Source organism: Oenanthe melanoleuca, chromosome 1 (assembly GCF_029582105.1).
Source record: "Oenanthe melanoleuca isolate GR-GAL-2019-014 chromosome 1, OMel1.0, whole genome shotgun sequence".
Classification (NCBI taxonomy): domain Eukaryota; kingdom Metazoa; phylum Chordata; class Aves; order Passeriformes; family Muscicapidae; genus Oenanthe; species Oenanthe melanoleuca.
The window spans coordinates 64,890,992-64,907,650 of NC_079333.1; the positions used below are offsets into that span (position 1 = coordinate 64,890,992).

Below are 16,659 nucleotides of genomic sequence, written 5' to 3' on the forward strand. Positions count from 1 at the left end.
GTGTAACACAACTTCAGCTACTACCCTACTTCAGCTTTTTTTTCTTTTTTAATGGGATGTGTAAATACAGTAATTACAGCCAAAGAAAATGCAATCTGAAGGACTTAATGAGAAAATTTTGTAAGAATTGTACACAAGCCTGTAAATTTTGAGAACACGTGACTCAACATACAGGGCTTCCAGAAGAAATACCAAGTTAACACTTTTCCAAAAAACGTGCTTGATTTTTCAGATATCTTTCCCATTTTAATTAAACATTGTAACAATAAAGCTTAATTGCAATTTAACTACTGGGTTAATTTGTCAATGAGAGATATCATGGAATATAATCGAACCATTACTGGCTTACATATCATTGCCTTTTAGAAATATCTGCTGCGGATATATTTTTTCCTATTACCTTCTTCAGCAGCTTAATTTAAAAAGTAAATAAACAAATAAATCCCCGCCTGTTAGTTCTCAAGTTTATGTTCTTGCCCAGTAGTTTTCAGACTACTGCTACAGGAGGTTAATCTGTCTGAAACTGATTAAACCAGTAACTTTTCCATATTTTGTCTGCATTTAACTTACTGCCTTGTGTATGACTTGTGATTTCTCTTGAGTTTTTTCACATTTTCTCATGTCATTAATAAGAGATGGCTGACGAGAACACATAGTATCAAGCTAAGCCTTAGGAGAAAGTAATATGATTTTTAAAAGTGCATATATTTGCAGAGGAGGTTGTAAGACCCAGAGTTACTTCAGTTTAATCTAAATGGCTGCTGCTTGATACGCCTGCTGAGCAAAGCAGAGACACAATGCTACAAAATGGCTTAACAGGTTCTTCCTGGCAGCAGAACCTGGGTAACTTTACAATTTTAGCTTGTTCCAGTTGCAAGAAAATCAGACTTTGTGCAGTAACTTATTAAGCTGCTGTAATATCTGCATATCTAAATCCCTGATACATTTTTTAGTCCATGGGGATTTCATTGCTTCTGAGATTGCTGCCAAAGGATGTGTTTTGCTAAACATGTGTGGTTTTGCTTCATAGTAAAGGAGCAAGTTGAGTGAAACTGGCCTTTAAAATATCTGGTGTTAAATATTTGCTGTAAGATGATATCCAAAGATAAGACTTGAAATCTGAAATGTTATACAAACACCTACAAAGGCATTATACTTGCTGCAAAGTGCACTGAGGGAGGGGACAGGCAGCTGAATGGTGTTCTATGTGGAACTTTGTGAGTTTATAAACTGCACCTGTACACTCGTCTAGAATAAAAATGTAATTTTTAGAGAATTGCAGTGGTTCAACAAAATTTTCCTCCTGGATTTGAAATTAATGAGATAATTATTGTTGTGTGCTGATGCTTGTAATTTTTGCAGCACCTCAGTCTTTGGGATTCTTTTAACACATCTGAACTTTCTCAGTTTTCTCTGGGGATACTGTTTGCTGAATTTCTAGAATTTTTTTTAATATGTATTTTATCTTTATTTTGGTTCTAGACATTACGAGCGCTATGAAGTATCTAAAACAATAGAGGATCGAGCTGGCCATCCTGTCATTGACAGGTAATAAGAAATTGAATCAATATATAGTTGAAACATCTTTAGCAATAGCCATTCCGGCATGCTTATGTTTGGATTCCTTATCACTTCACAAAGTTATAATTTTGGGCAGTTTTTCTGAGAGCTTTTCTTTTTCTGCCGTCTTTTATCAGTTGTATTTCTGTCTATTAAATTAAGAATACTTAGAATTTTACCTGCTTAGGGGATTTAATTCAAACTGGGATTTTTTACCTTAAGGATCTATTTTGAATATTTCCCTTAGAAACTGTTTATGTTTATGTATGTCTTTTTCTGTATATGAGCATAATGTTTCTTTTTTTTTCCCAACAGGCATTATGAGCGTTATGAAGTTTCTAAAACCATTGAGGAGCAACCTGGTCAGTCATTTGGTGACAGGTATGTCTGATATTGAATCTCAACACCAACTGTAACATCACCATTTCTTTGTTAGAAAACTTAAAATTCTGATAAACCTTGGCCATGCAGCTAAGTGTATATGCTGGATTGCTGCTGTGTTTTGCAGTTTTTAAGGCATGTTTTCATATGGAAAAAACAAGAGACCAAACTTTTGTCAAATTAATGCTGTGTTGTAAGCAGCAGTTAGTCAATGGGATTCTACAGAGAGAAACAAAACTGTGAGGAGGTAAATATGTGGGTGGTACTAAACATACCTGACTGGAAAATAATTTCAGATATCTTGTGGTTGTGTCATAGTGCACTGTACAAACTAAGGTGCAGTCATCCCAATTAGGGTTGAGCAACTTGAGAGAGTAAACAAGAAGGGAAGTAAGAGGCAGCAGCATATTTATCAGAGAGATAGTGCACGTTGCTCTTGTAATTTACACAAGTTGTTTTTAAGTTACAATCTCTTGCTTTATAAATCAAGCCTTTGTTTTGCATCACATCTCACAGTAGTTCTGAAAGATGACTTCTGCTGTGTATTTAATCACTTCTCATAGTTGAAGTGAGCATACCTCTCTTTCATAAAGAGGAACTCCAAAAATTCCAAGGTACAATTAATGGATGTGTAACTAATGGAAGATCTAACTGCAGAAGGAGCATGTGCTAAATAGTTATGTCTTGAATATATGTGTGAGGAGGACACTGCTTTTTTCTTCACTAGAGGCAGCTGTGGAACTGTTGCATCTTCTTAAATAGATAATAAAATAGGTCCACACCATAGGACAGAGAGTAAGAACTTTAAGGAAGCAAGATATGATGTAGTTTATGCTTCATTTGTCTTCAGATAAAGGACAAGACTCCTTCAAAACACGGCTGTGCGGCCAATGCTATATGTGTAAACATATTCATTTAGCAGCTTTGAGTTAGGACTAAGCAAAGGATTTCTTTTAAAATCCTTTTTTTGTGGGCTGTTTTAAACTAAAAATTGGCTGCACTACTTGAGACTAATAATACAGCACAGAGGTGTTGCTGGAGCTCCTGCTCTGTACTGTCAGAAAATCAATTTTTGCCATTTGTCTTCCTGTATCTAATATTTGTTGAGTGCCATTTCTTGGCTAAAACTCATTAAAATATTATGCTGCTAGGTATAATCAGTGAGCAATACATTTTTCAAAAAACAATCTGCCTAAAGGGTTTGAGGAGGTGTTTTCCTTACACTCTAGTTACAGTGCTGAAGTATGATTTAACTTTCTCATGAAACCAAATCAATTGTGAATCTGCTCTGAAAGTTCTCACTGCTTTGTCTGACTGTAGTCTCCACAAAGCTTCCACAGGAAGGGACTTGGTTTTTTTACCTGTTTGTGTTGAAACAAGTACAGTGATCAGTTCCTTATACCTGAAGCACTGTAACTTTGAGTACAAAATTTAAACTTTTAATTGGTGATTATGTGTTGACTTCTAAATATTGAGATATTTTTGTCTTAGTATCCTCTTGATCTTCAGTTATTTCTTACGTCTTGTTTTAAGCACAGCATAAGTTGTTGATGGGAGGGATTGGGAAAAAAAAGAGGACTGGTTCTATCATCTGCAATGATAAGAGCTTTGTCTGTAATGAGATCTTGTAATTAAGACAGAGAAATAATTATTTTTGTGTTCTTAGGAGTAAGTCAAAGTCAACTACAGAACTGAATGAATTCAACAGAATTAGAAATGGTAAGTAATGTATAATTTCCATTATATTTAATTTTTTTGGGCAGGTAGGGAGGGAGGAGAGTAAAATAAGAGGAAAAAAAAAGTTGTACATATAGTCATCCTAAGAAAATTAATTTTTTGAGTGCTTTTTGATGGCTGCTTTGTAAATTCACACTATGCCCCAATTTAATGAACTTTCAACAGCAGGAGGGAAATCATGCAAAAGCTGAGGACAAATATGATTAACTATCTTCTTGAAGACAGTGATTAGAAATGGCTCTTAGATACCTAAATTTTAATGACTGATTTTTACATGAGATTAAATAAATAATGCAGTTATATATTTGAAGATATATATAGTTTTGATACATTTACTCTCTCAACAAGCAGAAATTTGCACATACCAAGGTGATGAATGTATTTAATAGAACTTTTTGTCTTCTTAATTTCAGTTAGTGTAGGAATAACAGAGCAAGAAATCAGCTCTCCATATATCACAATGGCTTGTGTCCTGGACTCCAATTTAGTTATATGACTTTGTTATGTTAGAGAAACTATGTGCAGAACAAACAAACCAATTTCATAAATATGTCACAGTCAAAAATGCCTGCAAGCTACTTTTGTGTCTAAAACACCACTAAAAAAAGTAATCATAAGTAATCAAAGAAAATCAGATATATTGGGTGATATATTGCAGATTAAAACTGTTGCTTTCATACATTTAAGCACTGTCATTGAAACTAAGAGAAAGTAAACTTCAACAGTATTTTATAATGATAATCTATACCAATAAATCCAAGAGCAAATCTATAGTCAGAGGAGCATTTAAAAGGATTGGCATTTCAATTGAATAACTTATTACTGAATAATTTTCTTAATTATTTTTACTACGAAGAATAGGTACTGGTCTATTGTTGCCTTCTGGCATGTCAACACCTATTGGAGAAAGATTACTTATTTGTTTCCCCTTTCAAATTTTCAAAGACCATCTATACCATAACTTCATTTCAACTCAGTAGTTAACACATAATCCAAATAACTGAAAGATTTTCCTCTCCCCTATATATCTATATAAAGCAGTGTGTTTAGTGCATTGAAGAAAGAAAGAAATTCTTGTAAACAGAGACAACTTACAGAAGAAAAGAGTATGAACTCTTTAAGAGAAAGGATGTATCCTATTATTTAACTAAGTATTTTACACACAGTTCAGTTTGTATTGGAGGAAGAGTCCAAATTATGGCACTAAAAGGTGATACTCTTTTAAAAAGAGACACATGTACACACAAATGTCTATGCATACACATTAGGAAGTGAAAGAAAATGCATTTAAATTAAGCATTATGTAAAAGGCTGCATTAATGGAAATACAAACAAAAAATTATAGTAATGACAAGATTTACCCAGCTGTAAAAGGGAACTGTAATAAGTTGTGAAAGGAGCGATGAACAATAGCTCCTGTAAGTATAGCCAGAGTGCTGACAGCGCGATTTTTGTGCCTTGAGGTGCCTAGCTGATTTTTGCACATGTTATCTGCACAGGTACCCAGAGCAAGTATTCAGAGAGGTCCTGGAACATGGGTGAGTCCCAGAAGAAGTCTCAGAAGGAGCAAAACCTGTCTGCAGCAGAGTTGGAGAGACAGCAAATCCTTCAGGAAATGAGAAAGAAAACATCTCTACACACGGACAGCAGCTGGATTAGGCAGCGCAGTGCCAGTATACATAAGGAGCCCGTCAGTCTGTACAGCAGTAGTATGAGGAGGTGGGAATCACATTAAAAATTGACTCTGTCTCTCATCAGACATTTTTCTTTGGTTATTCTGAACTTTAGCTTGCATTACATAGAGCATAGAAACAAATAGTCTGTGAAGTGCCATAAGGTAGACAGCATAGCAGCACAGATAGAAGAAAGTAGCTGTATTACAGCTGGGACTGAATGGGGTTTTTTTGCAAGTAAGTTTGGATGCGACCTGTAAATAACTCAGCTGCTTATTTCTTGGTTGGTATAGCAGCAAGGAAATCAATAGTCTCTTGTCATTGACAGAGGTGTTTAAGAATTTCAGCATGGCAACCTGTTTTGGAAATGAATTATTGTGGCTTAGAAGTATGCCTTTTTCAACACAGAAATATGCCATAAAGTTTGGATAGTTTATTTTTGCTTTATTTAACATATGAATGTTGGATTTGTCACTTAGGAAATAGCCGAATTATCAGTCAGGAGAGTGTTTGGTTATTGGGCCAACACCTTGTACCTGGATGATGCTATCCAGTCTGGGTGGACTGTTATTTTTGATCTGGTATCCCTTGGAGAAAACATAAACAAAGCTGTTATCTGAGGTCTGCTGCTGTACTGTGGATTTTGATATAATTCACCCTGATAAGACTGCAGTGAAGTGTTTTGGTTTTATTAAGTTGTTAAGTGCCACCTCTTTTGCCTCACCTGTTTTTTCCCATGTGAACTATGGCTGGACACAAAGGATAATTTGCTACTCATACATTTTAAATCGGTACATGAAGAATATTGCTCATAGTGATCAAACAAACATATTCATCCTAGGAAATTCTAAAGATGCAAGGATAATGGCTTTCTCTTAAAAAAAATCCACATATAGCTCTGTTGCTCCATCTGTGCTGCCATTTACATTTGAGGTGCTTGTATCTCTGTTACAGAGGGGAGTCTCTGGACAACCTTGATTCTTCAGGAATGAGGTCATGGAGGCACCACTCATGGCTGAACCACTCTGCATCCTCTTCATCTCTATCTTCTAGTCAGGATTTTAGTCGCCCAGTGTCCACTTCCAACCGAGCTTACATGTGTACTCCTTCCTCCAGCAAAGCACCTCCTGGGGCCACCTCTGCCAGAGCCCCCTCCACACCCCAGACAGCTCCCCGGGCTCAGTCTCCTCTCTCTGCATCCCAGCCAGGGTCCCAGACACGCAGCAGGTGAGTGGGTGCCCTTTTTCCAGCAAGGTAAAAATGTTGGACAGCGCTAAAAAGCAGACTTTGTGTATATGCTGGGCTTACAGCAGTATTCTGCCCATAACACTGATTAACAAGTATCTGGAGTTTTCTAGCTGGAGGGGACAAGTGGGAGTACAGGCTGGTACTACCTCCCTACTCCTGTCACTCAGAAAATTCCCCAGGTTTGTCATCACTGCTTGACATTGGTTAAAAAAACAAAAGAACTTGGATAATCAGTCTGCAGTCTCCGAGCTGTGTGTTGCTTACCAAAATGATTAGCAAAAGCCTGTTCCAGATGGCATTTCTGACATTTATTTTCCTTGGTTTGTTTTAACAAAAGATTCCTGAAACCCACGCTTTATGACCCTCATCTTGGTCTCTCCTCCTCACTTCCTGGCATGTGGTCAATATCATCTTGAGGAGCACTCAGGAATGTTCATAACCCATGACCCTGGAGAATTACAGAGTAGGATGTTGATTTTAATCTAGGAGGAGAAATCAAGAATTGCAACATATTTTGAAACAAAAATGGAATTCAGCTGTGGTAGGGTAGATAACTCTGCTGTTTTATGTACTTGAAACATTTTAAAAATAACTTGGGGTAGTACTCCAGAGAATCATCCCACACACAATTACATGTGTTATATATAACAACTCTGAACACTATTTCACTGGCTCTTACACTCTTAGGGCACTTAGTGATAAATTGACCCCATATATTTTTTTTAAGCTAGTCGTTTGCATTCTTTATGATGTAAGAAAATTACCTTTTAACCATATTTGCTTAGCTTGTTCTCACTTCCGTTTGCTAACACCTTGGTAGATCTATGGAAACTGACCTCTGTATGGCTTATGTTCAAAGAATTAACATAATATTTTATGTCCAGGACTAGCCTTCTTTTATCTAACAAGGTACAGATGGTGGGACCGGAAGGGGTGCTTGCTAAAACTTAGCCTTCTGGATAGTTCCCCACAACTAAGAAGGCAGGAGCACAAAACATGTGTTCTTACCCTCCAAACTTAACAGTAAACTTTTTATTTGTAGAAGGTATTTTATACAATGAAATATGTGCCAAGAATGTGACAGAATTTCTTAACTCGTTCCTATGTAAATTTGATCTAAATTATAACACTTCAGCTTTCTGTGGCTTTTAGATCTACTCTAAATAATATTAATTTCCAGTTTACTTCCCCCAGGCAGCCTAATAATCCAGTTTTTACCCATGTGTTTTTTATTTTTAATCTCAAAAAGTATTTGATAACTCTTTTTCGTCTTTTAAACATTTTCAAGCTGGTTTTAAGGTTTTTCATTCTATATTTAGGTCAGTCAGTGGGAAGAAAATCTGTTCATACTGTAATAACATTCTGGGCAAAGGAGCAGCCATGATCATTGAGTCTCTTGGTCTTTGTTATCATTTACATTGCTTTAAGGTGAGAGCTGGGAGTCACATCATGAAGGAACAGGAACTAATCAGGAGAACGCATGGCTACTCAGTGTTATGCTCACAGGGGTTCTTACTAATCACCTGCTTTGCCTTCTACTCTTGACAGCGTGGTGCGTGCATATTTCCATGAGGCAGTCCCATTTACAGACATTTGTCACTCGGCTCTAGAAGTCTTTCTTAAATGCCAGAACTAACAAGTAGGACTTTGATAAGTAAGAAGAGCACATTGCCTGTGAGATCAAAGATTTCCTTCTTCTAATAGATGGCAAAATATCAGAAAATGCTGAACCACTTCTCCCAGAGAAGCAGCTTCTCTAAAAAAAAAAGATCTCAGCCTGGACCCTGTCAATTGAATCATTTAAGATGACCCAACCTTTCTAAGCTAACCTTAGCAGACAATGTTCATGTGGTGTTTTCCAAGTAAGGGCATGTTGGAAGAGTTCAATGTGCAGGCTAAAACCCAGAACAAAACCAGAACGTGTCTTTAGTGATAGAAACCCTAGTCACAAACTAGGTGTACTAACTCATGCCCAGCTCTGAGACCTAAACCTACTTACATGATTTCCCATCAGCTTGCAGCATTTGCAGAGCTCAAAGAATAAATGTTTGCCTGCAAAAGATAGCAAAGCAGTCCTGTTCCCCTGCCCTCAGACTAGAATGGACTGGAATTAGGCTATGACTTGGGAGTGCTGTTGGACTCTATATTTTCACTGACTTCAAGAAAGAGGTTTGTGGGTCTAGTTCAGAACACTTGTCTACTGTGCCCAGCTAAAGTGCATCACCCGGTGTACTACTAGGGACTGACTCCAGGCTCTTCCTGGTCCTGCCTACCTGAGCAGGAGGGACAGGACTAACCCAGTGATCAGTTGCCATTCCCTTTTCTGCAGGACATATTCTGTGTGAGACAATCCACCTGTAGCTCACAACCTACATAAGAAAATTTCAAGTTCCTGTTTTTCAAATTTCTGAAAATTTATGAGCTCTTGAACAGACTGCCATCCAAAAGATTCATTACTCAGTTAAGCAAGGAAACTATCTGTCCTTTGTAAATTCAGTAAGGGGAGTATTATGTTTTGGATTACATTCCTTCCAGATGTGGTCGATATTCACAAGTACTTGTTTAGGCACCTTAGCTAAATAGTTGAATGTTAGCATGGCAGCGGTCAAGCCCCTTATGTGTTTATGCAAGAACAATTAAGCCAGCCCCATCTCTTCAAACCAGAACTTGTTTCGATGATGCAAACTCAGGAAATTGGGAGTGCCTGAGTATTTGCTGCTTCAAGTGCCAAGGGACTGAGGACACCAGCAGCATGTAGTGCCACATGGAAATCTGCAAGTAGTACACCCAGGTGTTCTGTGCCAAAATTCCTGTTGCCATCTAGAGAACAAATTTTTTTTTGTGCCAAACCAGTTTTAGTTTTCAGAGAAACCAAAGTTCAAATCTGATTTAATGAACTAATCTCTAAAAACCATCTGCTTTATGTTTGCTTACTTGGTGTATCTCTGCTATTCATTGTCCAGTCGTCGCCTTAAAATACTTCCTCAGAGTTGGTTGCATTTTGATCTACTAATCGTTGTACATTTGCTTCTAGTGATTGTGGGGTTATGGTTCAGGCTTTGTTGAGCTTAATCTGAGCTGCTTTTGAACAGCATTTTTGTTTCTTAGTGTTTTGGAAGGAGTTGCTAATTATTCTTGTGTGATACAGTGTGTTGCCTGTGGATGCGACCTTGGTGGATCCCGCTCTGGAGCTGAAGTCAGGATCCGAAACAACCAACTCTTCTGCAACGACTGCTATATCAGATTTAAAAGTAAGGCAATCCAACTGCAAGTGTGCATGATTGTAGTTCTTCTCTGTGCTGTACAACCTCAAGTGTTTGCACAGCTGAGCCACTTGATAGCTTTCATGTTTAGCTTTAAGTTAGTGAATAGGCTCAGCAAGGTTTGATTGCCAGTTTCTGTCTTTTGTAGGGTAGTCATTCCTAATTTCTTACTCGCTGGTAGCTGATTTTACCAACTTGTTACTATGCTGTTTCAAGCAGACAACATGGTATAGTCATCCTCCTTCCTTCACAGATCTGAGAAAGTGGTGTCAAGGAGCTGTCAGGTGCTAAACAGGCTTGTCTTGATAACAGAGAAGCCTTTTTGAAAAAGTGTCTACATTTCCTTAAAAAGCAAGCTGAAATATGTATTTAATTCTGTCCTAATACATACCTGGAAGGCAATTAGTTTATCTTGTGCAGATGGCACAAATGCTGGTTTCTTTTTGCGATGCTATTATTATTGGAATTATAGGTCTGTAATTGGTTATTCATTTAGGTACAAGTTCAGGAGGAATTGATTTACTTACAGATCTTAATTAAAAGGTGCAGTATAATTTTTTTCCTTCTTATGGTTTGCAGAATTCTGATTTGCTGGAGCATGATGTTAAGGCTTTGTACAGTGGTATTTAGGTCTTTTTTTCTGCTGTCATAAATGATGGTAAACAACCTCCTAATTTTGATAATTTTGTCAGGAGTTTTATACTCCTTTTTTATGTAGCAAATGTGGAATTCCTATAGGATGTTAAAAATCAGGGAAATAATTTCTGAATTACTTCCTGGGAAAAATTTCCATGTTTCTTTATGAGCCTGGCACATTTTTCTCATGGTGGATTGGAAGGCAGTGAAGGGAACAGGATATTCATGCTACACTGTTTGAGCAGGAACTGGGCAGCTGCTGGCTGTGAAACCTAGCTCAGGAAAAGAGAAGCTCTGCATCTGATGCTGTTGCTGTTTGCAGGCTGTTTTTGACTTCCATGAAGAGAAGTCACAGAAATGAAAAACCAGAAAGTGCAGCACCTCGTGAGGGTAATAGCACGTTCACAGAGGCTGATGTTACATGCAAGGATGCCACTGTGATCAGTGGAAGGAGGAAGAGAATCACTCCCATCTGGACCTGATCCAGGGCACTGGGTCATACCATGTCTAAGTTAGTGTTTGGAGAATGTGTCTCCTTGTTGATGACAAGACTACACTGATGTGACTGTGTTCCTATTTGAACCACCCAAATGTGTGAGAGGTTCACTCTGGAGCTTGCTCATGTTATTTTTGTCTCTTTCTTTTCTGTTGGGGGGAAATATTGCTGGATGAGTTGAATAAGTAATTTTATTGTGGATGAATTGCTATTTAGTCTCTCTTTGACGTTACAGCCCATAAAGTCACAGCAGTGCCTTTCAGAAGCAGAGCTGATCTGTGAGGAAACGTTTCTATTCCCTTCCCTTCAGACTGCATCTACTTGGGCCAGTGGGCACCTCAAAACATAATTGTATGAGATACAAGTAAAATCAGGAGTTGTAAGAACTTGTAGGTACAGAACAAAGTATTCAAATTAGTGACTAGTAATTGAAATCAGCTATTTGAATAACACAAAAACCAGCTATGCAGTTACTGCAGTGAAAATGCATTGGCAGCACAGCACAGGCCTGTGATGCGGATTACTATTTTTTCAGTTGGCATTTGACATCAACCTGGCTAATTATTTGTTATTTTGGAATGTGAACATGTTGGCTAAAAGGTTTGATAAACTGTAGGGTCATTAATATTCACTTTGGAATTTTATGTAATTTTATGTGACAATTTTGCACATTTTTGTGTTAATTCTGTGGTTTAAACTTGGAACATTCTAGTGAAACACCTCTGTATTGGCAGATACTTACAAAGATATGCAGAGAGGACAAAAAAAGTTGTTTACATTGTTACAGTTATTTAGCAAATTTTAATTTCGTTATTGAAGGGTAAATTTAGAAAAACTATCACTCTGTGCTAATATTAAAAATAACTCTTAAGATTTTGGTAAGGTGCATGTTCTGTGGAATATGACTTGGTCTGAAATACTTGCAGTGCTATAATTGGATTCAGCTCAAATCTGTATTGTTCATTAAATTTGGATTGCTCGATTCAGAATGTATACCTTAGTATGTTGCCATTTTCAATAAGTATTTGAAATTTTAAAATGCTTTTTGACTCTTAAATTACTATATTAACTTTAAAATGCTAATTGTTGTCACAAAAATTCTTCAGTAACTAGACTTCACTTACAGTTTCTTTTGTCTCTCCCTAACAGCTGGACAACCAACCTCCATGTGAAGCAAATGAAGATATGAAACCACTGTTGCAGATACAAGAAGAGGTGATTGCTGCTGATGTAGATCTATAAATATATATATTGTGTGTATGTGTGTTTTTTTCTAAGAGTAACTCTTGCCTATCTAGTCTTCATAGCAATACCTTGTATTCCTCATATAACTATTTTTATTTATAAGAAAGTAATTGCAGGAAGGAAATAGCTGGGAAAAATGCTTTCACATTTTCAGCTTCAAGTACTGAGAGCACAAGAGAGAATAAGTATATTTTCAGTAATAACTTCAAAATATTTTTGAGGCTTATAATCAACTAGTTGACTTTCCAGTGGTATATGAAGAGGGTATTTTGTTTCTAAGCTCATGAAATGAGCATTAGAGAAATAGCTAATATAAATATATATTTGCAATTGCTGTCTTTATTTTTGACATATACTGAAAGTGAGTTCTCTAGGTTAATATGAAGCTGCATTTAAATGCACACAAATGTGTTTGCTTTCCATATTCTGGTTTCTAAAATTATGTGCTTTTTTGAAACCTAAATACAAAGAATAATCTGTTTGCTCAGTGGTGTTGGCATAATATTCTGTGGAATCCATTTAAGAGAGAGAGTTTTCTTTTCCCATTTGGAAGTGTAACTATCACTCTTTCCTCTGCAAACTGAGTGGAGAATGGTTGTTGAATTACCATATATTTGTAAATAAAAAATCTGATGTTGCATTTATTAGGAGTTTTTGTCCTTTTTGTTCAGCTAAACATGTCTAAGATAAAGTGTGGAAATATGAAATTGTTTGATTTTCATCTTGGGAAAAATATTTGTTCTGACAGGATTAAATTGTTTGCCTAAATATATGCAAGAACAACGGTTCTTCCTTTTCTCTTTTCCTTTGTAGTCAATATCAGACTCTGTGATTTTTTCATCAAGCTCCTCATGCTATTTCCCTTGAGCATTCAGTACCAGTGATGAGACTATATGCCCACCCCTGAAAAACTATGGAAAGAGGGGAGTGTTCCTCAAAATTTCTCTGCTTTTGCTAGAAATCAAGTGCTGAAAATATTTTTGAGTTCGGTTCTGCTCCTCTTGAAAACGCAGCTGGAATGTGCACTATGTCTTAGTGGGGGCTTCCAAATTGTTTTGGTCAGCAGCTTCCCCAAATCCTTTCATGCATGGTTCTGTACCCTTCTGTGTTCACATCCTTGGAAGCAGTGAAAAAACATAGGCTGTGGATCAGAGGAATTTGGGGGAGTGTTTGGTGGGTAAAACTGAGGAAGAGGAAGCTGGGAGGAGTAGGAGGGCTCTTGTGTGTGAGCTTGTGCATGGCACCGTGAAGAGCTGCAGTGAGGCTGCAAAGCAGCTCAGGGTGCTCTTTGCTCTCAGGGAATTTTGGGGGGGTTGGTGTGTAGGAGAGCTCACAGATTTGGGAAGTGGGATTGTGGCTGTGATAGCTGGGGGCAACAAGGGAAGATCGTGCTGTTTTGGCATAGTGGGAGGACTTCACCTGCACTGCTGTAATTTCTCCTGCTTGTAACTGAATGATGTCTGCTGAATTACAAAGTGCCAAACATTATTTTTACTTTTTACTTTAAAAATTATCATAAAAATTGAAAATGTCTCAACAACCAAACATAGGCTTGGTTTTTGGTATTCAGTTAAAGACTGGTAAAAATATTTAATTTGATTTCTAGTGTTGTGGTAAGTAATCATGTGGTAGACCATAGGTGAGAGCACTAGGATATAAGGACCTCAGTCGTCAAGTACAAGCTGTGGATGGATAGTCACACTGCCTGCTCACACAGCTCTCTGGAATCCTCTCTGCTGCTTGCTTCCCTGAGAGCCATTCAGAATCTGATTTAGGTGCTGTGCAGATCTGGTGTTCTCTTAAGGCACATACCTTGGATTGGTATGGTGTGGATGGCCCTCTACATGGTAGTTTTCAGACTTCATTTCTTGTAGACAGCATCTACAATAATGAACCAATGAACCACTGTCCCCCTGCCCCCCAAATTCCAGATACCTACAGTCTCCACTACCAATCCCAACATACACTGAGAGACACTTTTTTTTTTAGTCACAAGTCAAGGTTTCTCAATCTCTAACCAATGAATTTATCTTAGCCTATTCATGACTCCCCCTCTCCCAGTACTGTGTTATGCAGCAAAACTGTAAGAAAATTTAGGAGTGGCGATGCTGTTTTTTATATCTTGAGCCAAATCATATTTCCCTATCCATGGGAATCATTTGGGCATGAAAATTTGCTTGTGGTGAGAAAATTCAGCAACCTGTGGTCTGCAATGCTGCCCAACTCGTGTCCTGCAGCCTGGAGTGGTATGCTCTGAGCCAGGCTGGCTTCTCCTAGATGGTGTCAAGTACTTCCATGCAGGCTCCAATTCCGTTTTCCCACAAAACATCTGCAAAAAAACCTGGGTTATTTCATTAGCTTGCTTGTGCACAAATGGGTGGTATTTCAAATTTAGAGGGCCTCAAAGAGCTGAAATTGAAACTCTTGAAGAGTTGAAGCTGTGTTTCCCCCTGTGTTAAAGTCTCCCTGGTTTAAGCAAGGCTCCTTCAAATCTGCATTTTCTAATTCACATTGGCAAATGAGAGGAGCAGAAATTCCTTCATCCTTCTGTCCCTTGGAGGGGAACAAGCAGAGCAGCCCATCTAATGAATGTTGTATTTGTTTTGAGCCTTGCTGAAGTATGTGGAGTGTGTTGGGCTCAAGTTCAGCAAACCTGGTGATTGACACAAGATGGCAGTGTGTTCACCTTGCACATTAAAAAGCCCCTTCCGTGGTTGTAATATCATATAAAAGAGGTTGTGTTTGCTAAATGATGCTAAAGTAAGAGAAATTTATCTTGCATCACTTGCATCTTGCATCCACCTGGCATCATGGACGTGTGATGTGCAACTGAATCTGAGACTTCTTTTTGGTTTTTTTTTCCCTATTTCATTAATTAGCTGCTGCTTAAAGTAGTACAAGGTAGGGATAATGCTAAAGATAATAATTCCTGTGGAGAAAAATGAACTAGATAATTTCTAGTGTAGGTTTTTGCTGTATTTTATTGGATTCTTTATTAAGGTACTATTCAAGGAAGGAGAACCAATTGCTCTCTCTCAGTTCATCAGCTGCAGAATGCTGTTTAAGGTTACAGCCCCCAAATGCTCAGATAGGCAGGAGAGCTGGGACTCTGCACTGCTGCTTAAGTCTGAACACATTTATGGCTGCATGCTCTGTTCAATATTCCCAGGTGTAGGGTGCTGCTTGGGCTGTTATTGTATGGAACATCTACCCAGGGCTGCTCTGGATGTGGTGCAAGCTGGGAGATACTCATGCAGCTGCCAGGGCAGGTTTTGCACGATGCTGTAGTACTGTTGAGAGGGCAGCAGAGATTTATGAGTAAACAACTGAATGAACATCAGCTCCTTACAGCCAGTGGTGCAAAGGTGTGATTACATGGGCTGGTGAGAACATGTCCACTCTTAGGTGAGGTGCTTGGCTGTCTAAGCTTCACTGACATTAACAGACATGCAGAAGGTGACCCACATGTAGACACCTGCATTATTGCACACCTGTTTACTTAATGCTTATTTGACTTAAAAAAATAAATCCAGAATTATCTGAGAAACTTTGATTTAGCTAAATCTCCCCTCTCTTTAGGCTTGCAGGCTGTCAGCTAACTAACTGCAGTGTACATGTGAATATGGCTTTGGAACTGAGTGGTCTATGGATAACAGCTCTGTCACAGGTCAAGGTTTAAATAGAGTGTCACTTCAAAAATTGAAAATGTTTTCACTGTGGGTTTCATGTAATGCATAAGAACAAACCAAACTGGCATACAGTTCAAGGTACTGCATAATGTTCTTAGTTTTTATGAGAGTTTCTTTTAGAGTTTTTATAACAGGAGATTTGTCAGAAATTTCAAGAAGAATTACCTATGAGTTCACCTGTTCAGGCAAGCTGTCTCACCACAGGCAATGCCGATCAGTGGCAGGAGTTATGCAGCAAAGCCCATTTTTAGAGCCTGATGTCTGAGTTTGGAGTTCACACTGACACTAGAAATGGTCAGAGCCAGTCTCGTTATTTTCAGTAAAATACTTTCCAGGTGAGTCCCAAGGGACAGTTCAAGTGATAAGTTCAACACTTCCCTTAGCTGCTTTTGCATAGCCCAACCTTGTCATGGAGGGGGAAAGTGTTTGAAGTCTGACAATGTGAGCTCAGTGTGAAAAGTGGTACGCTTGCAGCAGTGTTTTAAATTCCAACCAATCACTTGTAATGGATTAGCAAAACCTGTGCCATGGCTGTAATGGAAGGCTTATTAGCAGCAGGCATAATTACATAAAAGAGCAGCTTCATGCTGGAAGCACTTTAGTATTTTCATTTTAGCTCCATGCTTCTTGGTAGCTAGGGGCACCAACATAAAACAACATGTGAGGATGATGTAAAGTGCTTTCTCTCAAAAGGGATGTTCTAGGGTGAACAGTAGGGTATCAGTTTATTA

The 16,659-nt window shown here is 38.1% G+C and overlaps 1 protein-coding gene across 7 annotated transcripts in view; it reads left to right on the forward strand.

The window, feature by feature from the left end:
• The window catches only part of LMO7 (LIM domain 7), a 127,540-nt gene extending 114,653 nt beyond the window's left edge, over nt 1-12,887 (forward strand). For all 7 annotated transcript variants that reach the window (XM_056483911.1, XM_056483902.1, XM_056483883.1 and 4 more), the window contains 8 exons: nt 1,483-1,548; nt 1,876-1,941; nt 3,608-3,660; nt 5,178-5,397; nt 6,306-6,578; nt 7,919-8,027; nt 9,748-9,850; nt 12,144-12,887. In XM_056483911.1, the coding sequence (XP_056339886.1) occupies nt 1,483-1,548; nt 1,876-1,941; nt 3,608-3,660; nt 5,178-5,397; nt 6,306-6,578; nt 7,919-8,027; nt 9,748-9,850; nt 12,144-12,166 (913 nt within the window). In that variant the 3' untranslated portion in view covers nt 12,167-12,887. The remainder of the gene's footprint in view (nt 1-1,482; nt 1,549-1,875; nt 1,942-3,607; nt 3,661-5,177; nt 5,398-6,305; nt 6,579-7,918; nt 8,028-9,747; nt 9,851-12,143) is intronic.
• Nucleotides 12,888-16,659: the final 3,772 nt, after the last annotated feature.